Here is a 14,324-nt window from a genome sequence, read left to right on the forward strand (position 1 = left end):
TCCTGCCCCAATAAGACACTTAGGCCCCACTGTGTGGTTAAAAATAAATTTGTGATTTTTTAATTATTATAAAAACCCAAAAGGTTTTATAAACCCTTAAATAATACCAGGTCCCCATGTCAGAAACTTCTCATCTCTTTCAAGTGTGCTTACATTTCATCAGTCTTATTAAACTTCAGACCAAGATTATAAATTGACTTCCAGTTTCAAAACTCTACCTGTAATGTAAGAGTTACAAAGTCACTTTGTAAACTTAAAACATAAACAAAAAGCTGGAATAAGGAAACAACTTAGAACTTCTCTTATGTCCAAAACAGAACTAAAATTAAAAGAGAAAATAATGTAACCAACAAAGTACAGGAAATATTTATAAAAGTGAAATTAGTATGACAACTACAAATGCTGAATTTGGCCCACACATTCGTGTTCAGGGGAAAAAGCAGAATTCAACATTCATGGTATTATAATATCCCAACACTAATTCAAATGCTCATCAAGAGTACATTGGATAAACAAACTAGCATTTCACACAGTGGAATAAAATGAACGATATGCATGAATGACACAAACCTGATGTTAAGCCAAAGCAGCCAGATAATGAGTATATAGTCTGTGATTCTATTTATATAAGTACCAAAACTGACAAAACTCATCTACGCCATTACAAGTCAGACAGTGGTTACCCTCTGGGGACAGACTGCACTGCAACTCTAAGAAGGCAGGAGGGCAGCAGGGTTTTGTTTCCAATCCAGGTGGTAGTTACATGGGTCTACTGAGTAGTGAAAAGTTATGTGTACTTTTCTGTACACATTTTACACTTCATTAAGAATTTCAGGGGCACCTGGGTGGCTCAGTCAGTTAAGCATCTGCCTTCAGCTCAGGTCATGATCCCAGGGTCCTGGGATCCAGCACCAAGCTGAGCTCGCTGCTCAGTGGGAGTCTGCTTCTCCCTCTCCCTCTCCTTCAGCCCCTTCCCCTGGCTTGTGCTCTCTCTCTTAAATAAATAAAATCTTAAAAAAAAAAAAAAGAATTTCAAATCAAAGAGTAATACTCAAATGACCAAGAAGCACATGAGAAAACAGTCAACATCAGTAATTAGGAAAAAAGACAAACTACAAGATACCACTTCACACCCACAAAGATGGCCATAATAAAAACCAAAAAACCAAAAACCTAAGAACTAGTGTTGGCAGAGGATGTGGAGAAATTGGAACTCACATGCATTGCTGCTGAGAGTGTAAAATGGCCCAGCCACTGGGGAAACCCGTTTGACACATGCCAATAAGTTAAACATATTTACATATGACCTACCAATTCCACTCCTAGGTATATGTCCAAAGAAACTGAATACGGGCTTACAAACACTGTACATAAATGTCCATAGCTTTATTCACAATAGCTGAAAGGTAGAAACAACCCAAATACCCATCTACAGACAAATAATGGAGACTCAAAATGCAGCATACCCATATACCAAGCAATGGAATAAAAAAAGAATCAAAGTATGAAAAAGAATGAAGTACTGACACTTGTTACAACATGGATGACCCCTGAAACCCTAGCTAGATGAGAGACGACAGACACAAAAAGCCACATATTCTATGATTCCATTTATATAAAATGCTCGGAATAGGCAAATCTGTAGAGTTAGAATGCACATTAGTGGTAGCCAGAGGCTAACGGGCAGGAAGGAACAGAAATGACTGCTTTAATGGGTACATAGGGCTTCTATTTGCAATGACGAAATCTGGAGCTAGAGTGCTGACAGTCACACCACAGGATGAAAGGACTTTTTTTTTTTTTAAGGTTTATTTATTTATATATTCAGAGAGAGCGAGAGAGGCAGAGACACAGGCAGAGGGAGAAGCAGGCTCCATGCAGGAAGCCTGACGTGGAACTCCATCCCGGATCTCCAGGATCACACTCCGGGCTTCAAGCGGCGCGCTAAACCGCTGCGCCACCAGGGCTGCTGGATGAAAGAACTTAATGTCACTCACTCGTGCACTTTAAAATGGTTACCACGGTAAATTTTATGTTATATATATTTTACCACAATAAAAAAATTGTAATAATGTTTTTGAAAAACAGTAACACTTAAATGCAAGCCAGGATACCCTTAGCACTTAAACTAAAAACAATCCTTTGCAAAGAACTTTGGCAATAAATAACAATTTATCTTTGTCCTAGTTCCTATTTCTCCTTCTGAGAACCCTAAGAAACAAAAAACCTTTAGATCCAAAAGTGCTCACCGTAGTATTTATAATAGCAAAAAATCCACAAAAAAACAAAAAAAACTAAAGGCCAAGCTATCAGGAAATGGGTAAGTAAATCAACAATATATTTATAAGATTAACTATACCAAAACTAAAAATATTTACTGATGACATCCATTATAAAATGGGGGAATGTTTATATGATGAAGCAACTGTGATTAAAAGCAAACAATACAAATTCTATAAACAGGGGCACCTGGGTGGCCCAATAGGCTGGGAGTCTGCCTTCTGTGCTCAGGTCATGATCCTGGGGTCCTGGGATCAAGTCCCACATTGGGCTCCCCACAGGGCTCAGGTCATGATCCTGGGGTCCTGGGATCAAGTCCCACATTGGGCTCCCCACAGGGAGCCTGCTTCTCACTCTGCCTATGTCTCTGCCTCTGTGTCTCTCATAAAGAAATAAAACCTTTATAAATAAATAAATAAATGAATGAATGAATGAATGAATGAATGCAAGCCAACAATACAAATTCTATAAAGAGAGGTGCCTGGCTCAGTAGGTTGGGCATCTGCCTTCGGCTCAGGTCATGATCTGAGGGTCCCAGTAAATAAATAAATAAATGCAAGCCAACAATACAAATTCTATAAAGAAAGGTGCCTGGCTCAGTAGGTTGGGCATCTGCCTTCAGCTCAGGTCATGATCTGAGGGTCCTGGGATGGAGCCCCATATCGGGCTCTCTGCTCAACGAGGGGTCTCCTTCTCCCTGTCTCTGCTCTTCCCTGCTCATGCTGTCAACTAAACAAACAAAATCCTTCAAAAAAAAACTCTATAAAACCAAGCCAACTATTGCAAAAAAAAAGATTCAATGAATGTTTACTATGGGTTTGCTATGGACACTGTATTTTCATTCTGCTTTCTGTCCCTCAAACAAAGAAAGCTTTCTCATCTCAGGGCCCTGGGACCTGCTCTGTCTACATGGAATGCTCTTCCTCCTCATCTCATGTGACTATCACCTCATCTTTGAGGTCAATTCAAATTTCAACCCTGAGAAGGTCCTCCCCTCCCTACTCCCATCACCACAGGCCTTGGTGCACCCCCTGCCTCACCTTTTCCCACCCCACATTTTATCTTCTTTGCACTGACCTGAGAATAACTGACTTGTTGATGTACTAGTACATATTGCTTCTCCATCTCCTAAGAAAATACACATCCCCTGGGTACAGGGACTCTTACCTTGTCTAAATGCACATCCCCGACAACTGTACCTGCCAGCAATCATGAGTATTTGAGAAGCTAATCAATAAATATTCATTGACTGATTAACGTGTTTCCTTTACTTTCCCATACTTTGTCAATTCTCTACAGTAAGTATATACTACTTTTGGTTTTAATCCTATTTTTAAAGATTAAACTACTTCACGTACAGAACTTTGTTGGATATTCCCTAAGGACAAGCCAAGTGTCTAGTTTTCAATCCTAACCACAAAAATAACTAGTTATAAATCCTTCCTAATAAAAGATAATGCTCTAGTACATTTTCTAGCCTATCTTACCTGTTTTTAGAAGCTTAGAGACCTGTCTCAAATTTCTAGTTCCATAGGTGTTTAATCACCTTTCTCCACAACAATCCTCCCTGCATTCCACCACTCATGCGTGCATACACACACACACACATACATCCTTTCAGTCCCATTTTAAAATAGGCATGAGAACTATTTCAGAACTCACTGGAAACAGCATGCAAAATAAATGATGTTGAAAAGTAAATACATTTAATTTTACTCATATATGTGAATTTCAAAATAAGATACACTAGGAAAGTAGCCTAACTACATTTGCTCTTCTGTTGATCTGTAGTTGAAATGCAGTTTACAAGGATATAACTATATCTAGTATTTATATTTATATTGTAACCATATATAAAAATTGAAAAGAAAAATATCCTTTTCTGAAAAGAAGAGCTAGTTGAGATGTCCAAGAATCAAAAGTGCTACTTTTGATTTACTTTTATAGGAGACAATGCCAGATTCCAATAAAATACAAACCTTTAAAATTTACTGTCATTGTTTCCATTAGTGACTGGAAAACTATACCCCATCCACTAAATCAGTTTTGAAGATACCCAGCTTGAGTGCTGAAAATCTACTGAGCTCAGACCAGCAAATTGAGCCTTGAACACCAGGAAAAAAAAAAAAGAAAAAAAGGATATTTCTGTCATTCTATTGTTTGAACTTTGCCGGTCTACGGACAAATGCGCCAGCTATTTTAAATGTAGATTTAAGTTCTACTCACAATAATACAACCAAACTACATATGCAAATATATGTCCAAACTCTTGTACTTTACCCTTCAAGGTTCAGAGATACCACCAAAGACCTTCTAGACTTAAAAAAAAAAAAAAAAAAAAATCTGCCCAAGTAACACAGAAAGACCTTCTAGCTTTTGAGTGACAGCTTGTAGCCCAAGCCTAAACAGACCCAGGGATTATTAAGATCCTGGCTCACTATTTAGACACATTATCTGGTATATAAAAATCAGCACACACCCACATTAAAAGTACCCACTGCAAGTTTTTATTTCTGCAGTATTAAATAAATGTTCATTCAGATGATCCAAAGAATCTCGACAGAGCAGTACTAAGTCACAGAGTGGCAATTAATTTATTTTTTTTAATTTTTTTTTAATTTTTATTTATTTATGATAGTCACAGTGAGAGAGAGAGAGAGAGAGGCAGAGACACAGGCAGAGGGAGAAGCAGGCTCCATGCAGGAAGCCCGACGTGGGACTCAATCCCGGGTCTCCAGGATCGCGCCCTGGGCCAAAGGCAGGCGCCAAACCTCTGCGCCACCCAGGGATCCCCCAGAGTGGCAATTAATTTAGCCTCTCCTATAAAGTCTTGGCATAATTAGAACCATCAGAACCATGGATGCAACCCGAATCCACTAGACAAACTTAGGGTTCAACCAGCTAAGTAGGGACGCCTGGGTGGCTCAGCAGTTGAGCATCTGCCTTTGGCTCAGGGCGTGATCCTGGGGTCCCAGGACCGAGTCCCACATCGGGTTCCCCGCAGGGAGCTTGCTTTTCCCTCTGTGTATGTCTCTGCCTCTCTGTGTTTCTCATGAATAAATGAATAAAATCTTTAAAAAAAACAATCAACCAGCTAAGTAAATTCCACTATCAATGCTTCTACTACCAATGCTTACAAAAACTATTAGAATTTAAAGTCCTTCACAAAATATGGATATATCATGCCTCATATTGCCATTCGAACAATAGGAAGGCATTTGTGTCTCTGCCATTGCCAAAGTGGTTAAATAATATGCAACTAATTTTCTATGCTCTGCTATCTACCAGCTTGTAATTAAATTCTGAGCAAAAACTAAGAAAAGACAGAAACAACATTTTTAATTTGCTCAATACTAGCTATCAACTACTCTTCCAAGGAAGATCTCCTGAAGAGAAAGGTTATCAGCTTAAAAGTATTACCAGCCAGAACTAAGTGAATGTAATGAGAGGGAGCAGAGTGCGCCTCATCCTTGAGGCAAAGGAACACGGTTTCAGCAACCAGGAAGCAGATTTCAGCTATATACCAATGTGCACCTAATCCCCAAACAGACTGTTTGGCAGCTGCTGCCCCTGCAGAGTAGCCTCCATCCTCATCCAAAAATCCCCCTGGAGGAGAATAACAACTCTCTGAAAGCAATCAGCCTTCCTAACATTAAACTTTTCGATAACTGGGGGGATGGGGGGGGGGAGTGAACCATGGGCCAATGTCCCCAAAAACTAAAACCACCAGCAGCTCTTTGTACTAAAGGCTAACCCATGTCTCTTTTTTAAAAATGGCCATCCATATACACAACTGGCCACAGGGATGGCTTTTAATCAACCAGTTGCCAGTTTGGGATTCCTGTCTTATCTCTCCTTCCAAGAGAATACAGCACAGAAATAAGGGAACAGTAATTGCCTCCGCTCCTGCCGTCGCTCCTGCTTCATGGCTCACTAATAAGTAGTTCAGGGATCCTGGACTGGTGCTCAGAGCTCTCCCCATCCATCCATCCAGTCCACAAAGATTCACTGAGTGCCTGCTAAACGTCAAGCGCTGTTGTACCTCGCTTTCTCCTCTGAATCACTGATGAATCCTCCAAGATTTCTAGACCAAAAAGTGAACCAAGAAGTTTTATATTCGATTTATAACACTGAAATGGAAAAGCAGAAAGCCACCTCTATGCCTTAAATTTCCAGGTTTTTAACTACCTTCATCCCAGTAACTACTGGAAAGCCCCTTAAACCAAAACCAAACCAAACCAAACGCCAAAGGATTCGGCCCCAGGAGAAGGGCAGAAGGCTGAGGGAGCCCAGAACCCCTACGGGGGCATACCCTGAACTGCAGAGGCGCCCGCCCAACTCACAGCGATTCCTCCCCCTCCTCAGCCTTTCGTCAAGCTGCGGCCGGTGACAGACACGCTGTGCAGACCTCAAGCCAGCACCTGCAGCACGGACACGCGGGGGACACGCGGGGGGCACGCGGGGGCACACGGGGGGCACGCGGGGCGCACGCGGGGGACGCACACGGCCTCGCGGACAGCACCTGCCCTTAGCAGGTGCAACGTACCGTGACATGTTCTAGCCTTTCAGCTCCGATACACGGTTAAGCCAGTTCCCAGACCACCACCCTAGAACCTTCCGAGGGAGGGAGGATGACTACTGGAGAGAAGACCCAGGGAGCCTGGGGACTAGGAGGGGGGTCCCCGTGCCCAAGGCACACAGGAGGCAGCATGCAGGGGAAGGGGTCTTCAAGCCTGGTCGCCTCAGTGGGAAACTGAGGTGGTTCCGGGAAAATATTCTTAAGCCGTGTCTATGAGGTCAGCGCTGCAGCTCCAGAGTGCGCCGCTGAAAGCAGCTGCGGGGAACACTGCACCGCGCGGCCAGTACGTGCCGGTCTCTGAGAACCTGTTAAGTTCCCCACTGTCCCTTACAGGGGACCAGACCCTCTGGACAGGCCACCGCGGAGGGGAGCGCTCTCCGGCCGCCAGTCCTCGTCAGCGCACGCAGCCCTGAGGCGGTGCCAGGGGTGCAGGGCTCGGGGTCTTCGCCGGGGGCGAGGAGGCCGCGTCACCAGATCCGTCTTGCCCGCTGCCGCCCAGTTTCCAACACCAATTACCGGCAGACACACCTGCCCCTTTTCATGGAGGTCCCGGCCCAAGCTCTTGCTCTGAGCGTGGTCTTCCGGGGCCGAAGGTGCCACTCCGCGCCCGGAGGTCCGTCAGCGCCCGCCCGGCCGCGCCTCGGCAGCCCCGCGGACCGCCATCTTGCCTTCCCAGCAGGCAGCGCGCCGGCGGCCCCGTACCTCCCCTCCGACCTCCGCGAGCGGCACGTGCACCCGGCCCGTGACCCGGCCCGTGACCCGGCCCGTGACCCGGCCGTGCACACTGCACCACGCGCCCCAGCTCTCCGGCGGTCGGCGGTCGGTGGTCGGAGGGCAAGGCCGCAGCGCCCCCCCCCGCCCCCCCGCCCCCAGGCGAGTCCCTGGCGTCCAGGAGGAGCGCACGACGGCACTGGGCCTGCGCCCGCCGCGCGCATCCGCCTGTCCAGCTCTCCCACAGACTTCAGGCCACACCGAAGGCGGACACGACCTTTCCAGTCCCGGCGGCCCACCTATCGGCGGAGCGCTGGACAAGGCGGGGGCCATGCGTCCGGAACCCGCCCCATTCCCCATTCCCCGCGGGCGGGCATCCTCCGCTGAGGAGTGGCGGCGACCCCAAGACCCAGTCCCCTACCAGAGGCCGCAGCACCGTTCTCAGGACCCGAGCGCGCCGACACGCCGCCCTCCGAGGCGCCCCGGCCGCTTCCCGCTCGAGGGCCCGCCCCGCGCATCTCCCGCTCCTGACTCGCCCAGGGTGCCCCTGACCTCCGAGGACCTCGGGGCAGCCCGCTGGGCCGGTCAGACACACACACACACACACACACAACCTGGAAGAGCCAAAACCACGGAAACAGCCTAGAGCGGGGTGCGGAGGGAGCACTCGTCCGTCCAGCTGTGAGCTAGTTCTGGGCCCCTGCAGCACGGACCGCGGCTCGTTCCTGTCCCACAGTGGGTGCTGTGAACACAGGCCACCATGCGAGCGGACGGAGGTGTCCGCATACATGGATCACACCTGCACGCCGCACACTTAAACTTACCCATGTTACCGGTCAACAAAATCCCAGGGAAGCTGGGGAAAACAGAACGGTGCACGCTTCATCAACGCTAAGGTGGGTTTACATACACAGCCAGAATCCTGTCACCATCCACCAGACCCCTCCGTGGGTCTTCCTAAATGAAATACCTCGAATCCAAACTTTTCTCCCATATGCCACACGAGCCCCCCACCCCTCGTCTTCACCCAACAGGTACAAGGACAAGCTCCCTGACACATGCTTGCTCTTCCTTCCAGAGCTCCATCCCACAGCCCAGGGCACAGGGACCATTCAGGTCCACTTACGCTCCCCCACACTCTCCCCTCCCCCATGCTCTCCCCTGCTCTCCCCTGCCCTCCCCTGCCCCACACTCTCTTCTAAGAAGCTCTCCTTCCGGGATCCCTGGGTGGCGCAGCGGTTTGGCGCCTGCCTTTGGCCCCGGGGCGCGATCCTGGAGACCCGGGATCGAGTCCCACGTCGGGCTCCCGGTGCATGGAGCCTGCTTCTCCCTCTGCCTCTCTCTCTCTCTCTCTCTCTCTCTGTGTGTGTGTGTGTGTGTGTGTGTGTGTGTGTGTGAGACTATCATAAAAATTTTAAAAAAAAGAAGCGCTCCTTCTATCACCGACTTCAAAAGCAGCTGAAAATGGGCCCCCCACGTGAAACATTCTGTGTACTATCATGATAGATACGCAGTTAGGGTGTTTTTAATGTTATCCCTCAACTCTTTAAAAAGTCTTATTATGAAGACCATGTAACAATATGGAAAAGTAACATGATACCATGTGAAATGAAGACACACCAAAGGTTATGCATCTTAAGTGTCTGGCTTTATAGGTAACTCTCTTCTCTTTCCTATATTCCAAATTTTTGTTGACAGTGCTTCTGATTTTTTTTAAGATTTTATTTATTTATTCATGAGAGACAGAGGCAGAGACACAGGCAGAGAGAAGCAGGCTCTATGCAGGGAGCCCCATGTGGAACTCGATCCTGGGACTCCAGGATCACACCCAGAGCAGAAGGCAGATGCTCAACCACTGAGCCACCCAGGCATCCCATGCTTCTAATTTTAAATTGAGGATAATACATATGTTCCCTAGCTTGCCTGACCTGATGGTTTCATGGGTACATACATGTCAGAGCTTATCAAACTGTACACTGTGAATGTGTGACACTGACCATATAAAGTGGACATGAATGAAGCTGTTAAAATGTCTCAGTGGTATGCACTGCCTGAGAAACTGGCAGAATGACATAAATGCAAACCTCAAGTGTGTCACCGTGGGAAAGTCTGGAAGGGGAGGGACCAGACAGGAATCTGCTTTATAAAATCAAAGAGTAAATTTCAAAAAGAAGAAAGGACAAACAGGGAAAAAAAGATATACTTCTAAAGAAACCCCCTCCCCCACACCCACATACATACCCAGTGCACAGAAGCCTTCTCTAGTTGAAGCAAAAAACAAAACTAAACTTGTAAGTTAAGGCATTAGAAGTAGAACTTTTGTATTGCAGAGATTTGGGATTACACTAAAACCCAGAAGAAAAGCAGCCAAGAATTTTTAAGACACTAGAGTTCTTCCCCACAGATTTAAGAAATCTCAGGAAAAAATAAAAAAAAATTGTCTTAGAGAAAGGAACAAGAAAAGGAGGTGGTACGTTGTTTTTTTGTTTGTTTAGGGATATATGCTTCTTGTGCTTTGCTTTTATATTCTGTTGCCCTATTTTTTGTATTTTATCTACAATCAGTAAATTAGTCCTTTTGTTCTAAAAAATGTTTTTCTTTTTTTTTTCTTTTTTTTTTTTTCTTTTCTGAATATTAGTAAGATACTTCCCCAAGGGCTCTCAGATTAGAGGGTAACCCTCCTATGTTGGGTAGCTATTCTAAAAAACACGTGCATTAACCTGGTGAGTGAGGAAAGGAAATAGCCAACAAGTCCTTTTTATCAGCAGTCAGAAACCTGTAATTTCACCTATAAATCCAAAGCACAAGGATTCTCTAGGTAACAAATCTCTTGGAAGAAATAGAGGCTTTATATGTTAAAAGCTTCGTAATTTAGTGGCAGTGAAGCAATCTGTCCCAGAGAACAAAAGAGTGCTGTTTCCTACAACCAGACTCTAACCAGAGAGGCTGAAGAAGCCAAGAGTAAGGTCCCCTGAAAGGGACATACTCGGGATCCTGGTTCTTGTGACACCTGGCATAGGGTCAATTCTCCCCAGGCCACATTCTTATGTGGTGTGTACATCACTGCATCACCAAATAAGTGGGAAAGCTACAGGGTAGGTGTCCCTGATCTGGTGGGATGTGAAGTGGCCCAGTTTGGTATCTGCTGGTAGAGTGCTGTAGCCAACAATGTGGACACAGAACACTTAGACATGAGGTCCCAGGCTCCCTACTCTCCTACATGATCTACTCCTCAAGGTGGAGTAGTCAAGAGCCAAGCAACAGTCTTACTTTAAAAATGAGTTTTCAGGAGCACCTGGGTGGCTCAGTCGCTTAAGCATCTGAGTCTTGATTTCAGCTCAGGTCATAATCTCCAGGTCCTGGGATGGAACATCACACTGGATTCCTCATTCAGCAAGGTCTGCTTGAGGATCTTCTCTCCCTCTCCCTCTGCACCCCCTACCCCATGCGCGGGCTCATGCATGCACGTGCACTCTCTCAAATGAATAAATCGTTTTTAAAAAAGATTTTTCATTCCAACAGTCAAAAGCTACAAAATCCCTAATTGAGGCATAGATATTTAGTTTTAAAAACTAAGGTACAAGCAACCACTTGAAACAATTAAATATAAAATACAGATAAAATTTACTAAATGATTCTCAGCTTGAATTCTAGTTTTCATGACCTACCTAATACAGCATTTGGTAGACAGAAGTGATTTTTTTTTCATTGCTCAGAGTTTGTAAGAAATGAGATGTCTTACCAATTTTCTTTTCAATTTTCTTGGGATGATGTCAAGCCTCAGCCTTGTTTTATTACTGTAAAGGGAGTGCGGCCAGCTACATTTCGCAACAAGCCCTATAATCCTGCAAACTTAATAGACCATTAAAATGTTAATCGACCTCTTCTATTGTAAGACTTCACCTTCAGACACATTTCCTATCTTTTTTACATATAACTAAATTTTGCTATTGTCCTCCTTAGTTGAGTATCACAATGGATACCTGCTTCCAGCATTCCTTCAGCCACTTCCATCCCCACCACCCTTGGGGCTCATCACAGAAGCCCTGCCTGCTGGAGAAGAGGGATGATGACCCAAGAAGAGCTGTCACCAGTCTTAATCCAGGATGTTTCTATCTGAAGATTACAGCAAACATTCTTTGAGTTCAGCTTATGAAAGCTGGAAAAATGGAAATCTGGAGACACTATGAAGAAAGACAGCGGAGACAATGAAGCCAAGCCGTAAGAAGAGACAGAGTAACTCCTGGTCAACCAAAACTGCTTGCTTTCTTCTCATCCCTAAAGGCCCTAGAGCAGCTGATTCTGGAAGCAGGTACTTTGTAAGCTGACCTGAATTTCCATCTTACTACTACAGAGACACAGCCAGGTGGCTGATGTACAGATAGGGTCCAGTCCCAATGAGAATGAAGAATACCGTTTCTGGAATACCTAGGGACTTCTGGATTTGTGTTAACTGTGCTACAAACACTTCATTTCTTCTATTTCCCCCTCATTCTTAGAAGGGCAAAGCACAGTCACAGTCAAGTAAATGCGTACCGTGCTCTACAAAGGCAGTGATGGTGACAAAAGTGGGCTGCCCAGCGGCAGGCTGTCCACTGCGCCAACAGCTCCAGTTACTGTTCATCAGCTGACGTGAAAAATATTAATGTGAGAAGAGGGAGCAGTGTGTGCGGGCCCGGGCACACAGCAGGTGATGCTCACATGAGGAGCCGCTCTGAGCACGCACTTCCGTCTTCATTCAGGAGGATACAGGCAAACCTCCCTGCTACTAGAAGAAAACGATGGGATCTAACGCTTACAAAATGAGGGTAAAGACATTCGTTTAAATGTTACAGGTCTTGGGCAGTCCTGGTGGCTCAGCGGTTTAGCGCCGCCTTCAGCCCAGGGCGTGATCCTGCAGACCCAGGATGGAGTCCCACATAGGGCTCCCTGCAGGGAGCCTGCTTCTCCCTCTGCCTGTGTCTCTGCCTCTCTCTGTGTCTCTCATGAATATCTAAAAAAATAAATAAATAAAAATAAATGTTACAGGTCTTATGTCAACAATTTTTATAATTTAACCCTTTATGTTATTGTTTTAGTTAAAAACTCTGTCCTTGCAATACCTCTTCCTCAGTCAGCATGAATTTGCAGGGACATACCACACATATGGATGTGGACTCGTGGAACTGAAGGTGCCTATTAGATGTACAAACGACTTAAGTTCTCAAATGATTACCCAGAGCTCACCAAGAGAGCAAGTCAGATGTGGGAGTCAGCAGCACTGGCGGGGGGGGGGGGGGGGGGGGGGGGGGGGGGTTAGACCAGGGAAGAATGCAAGTTCTAGGGGGAGAAGAGAAAGACAACGGAGGGAAGGCCATGGACAAAGCCAGTGTCATACAGAGAGAAGCCAGAGCTGCAAGTCTCTCAAGTCAAGTGGTTCAAGGCCAGGATGGCCGGCAGTGCTGGCTGCTGTGACAAGGCCGGGGCAACCAGGAGTCTCTGCTCTCAGCCTCCTCTCTTCAGAGAAAACGTTCTACCAGCACATAATAGCTTGGAATCCTAGAACAACCTCTTCAAGAAAAGCCACTTTACCTGCAGAGTTGTTCGTGATCTTCTAGCTGAAGAAGTATCAGTAACTCAGGCTACATCCAAGAAGCAGCCCCCCCCACCTCTGGCAGGCGGCTCCTGAATCTGACGTGGGATGCCTCTGCTGACTGGCAGGGTGAAGGAGAGAACCAAACCTGTTTCTGCCCCCAGCGGTAGAGGCAATGGCATTTTAAACACTCCCTACTTGTCCCATACCATCCAACCTATCAAAATATTTAAAGCAGAAAAAGTCAGTTACTTCTAGCATCCAAAGGACACAACATTAAATGAAAGCTTACCTGGGTAGCGAAAGCATCACCGCACAATTTAAAGAGAGCTGGAGGAGACGCTTTGTAGCCAGGCCCTCCTTCTCCCAAACCCAATGCTAGCACCTTTCAAATCTAGGTATGATTCAAGATAAAGACCCAGCAGAGCCATGAGTCAATTCTTCTGGATTTAAAGGTCAACATCAAAACATTCTCTGTTGCTGCTGGTTGCAGTGAAATGGACACTCCATATATTTGCAGGCTGGCATGAAAACTGGCAGGAGGCTTTGGAAAGCATTTGACACTATGATTCAAGAGCTTTTAAGACTGTTTCTATTTATTTGTAGATCTAATACTATTTCTGGAAATCTATCTTAAGGAATTAGTCTGCAATTAGGAAGAAAAAATTTATGAAAGCATTTTCCTTATACAAAATCACTTTAAGCCATGTAAGTAGCCATTAAAAAAAAAAAAACAGGTAAATCACAGTGAAATATGCAACTAAAAAAAATCAAGGTTTTTAGAAGCATAGAAAATGCAAAACATCAAGTGAACAAAACAAAAACTTCAGAGTGCATAATCAAATGTGTACATAAATGCACAAAAATAAAAGGAGGGTGTTTTTTAAAGATGGTGCAACAGCAAGTGAAGAGAAATGGAAGCAAACATAGAGCAAGTCTGGTTGATCAAGACCGGAACATACAAATGGCGGGGGGGTGAGGCAGGTCGAGGAGTTTCAAGACAGAAGACGTGCCAGAATAGGAGTTGGGGGAGAGAGGCCGTCAGAGGGAAAAGTAAGTTCTTTAGCTAAAGAATGGAAATAGAGGGATGCCAGGGTGGCTCAAGAGATTGGGCATCTGACTCTTGATTTTGATTTGGGTCACAGGCTCAGGGTTCAGGATCAAGCCCTGCATGGAGCTCAC

The 14,324-nt window shown here is 45.5% G+C and overlaps 1 protein-coding gene across 20 annotated transcripts in view; it reads right to left on the reverse strand.

The window, feature by feature from the left end:
• ENAH (ENAH actin regulator) overlaps positions 1–14,324 on the reverse strand; it is a 145,303-nt gene that overhangs the window by 103,729 nt on the left and 27,250 nt on the right. Inside the window, exon 1 of one of the 20 annotated variants that reach the window (XM_072830165.1) lies at positions 7,388–7,577. The exons of 17 other annotated variants lie outside the window; for them this stretch is intronic. In XM_072830165.1, coding sequence (XP_072686266.1) covers positions 7,388–7,401 — 14 coding nt within the window. In that variant the 5' untranslated portion in view covers positions 7,402–7,577. Of the gene's footprint in view, positions 1–6,826; positions 7,181–7,375; positions 7,578–14,324 lie in introns of those variants that run through there. 2 more of the 20 variants (XM_072830164.1, XM_072830168.1) reach the window with 2 other exon arrangements.

This window comes from Canis lupus, chromosome 6, assembly GCF_048164855.1.
Source record: "Canis lupus baileyi chromosome 6, mCanLup2.hap1, whole genome shotgun sequence".
Lineage (NCBI taxonomy): Eukaryota > Metazoa > Chordata > Mammalia > Carnivora > Canidae > Canis > Canis lupus.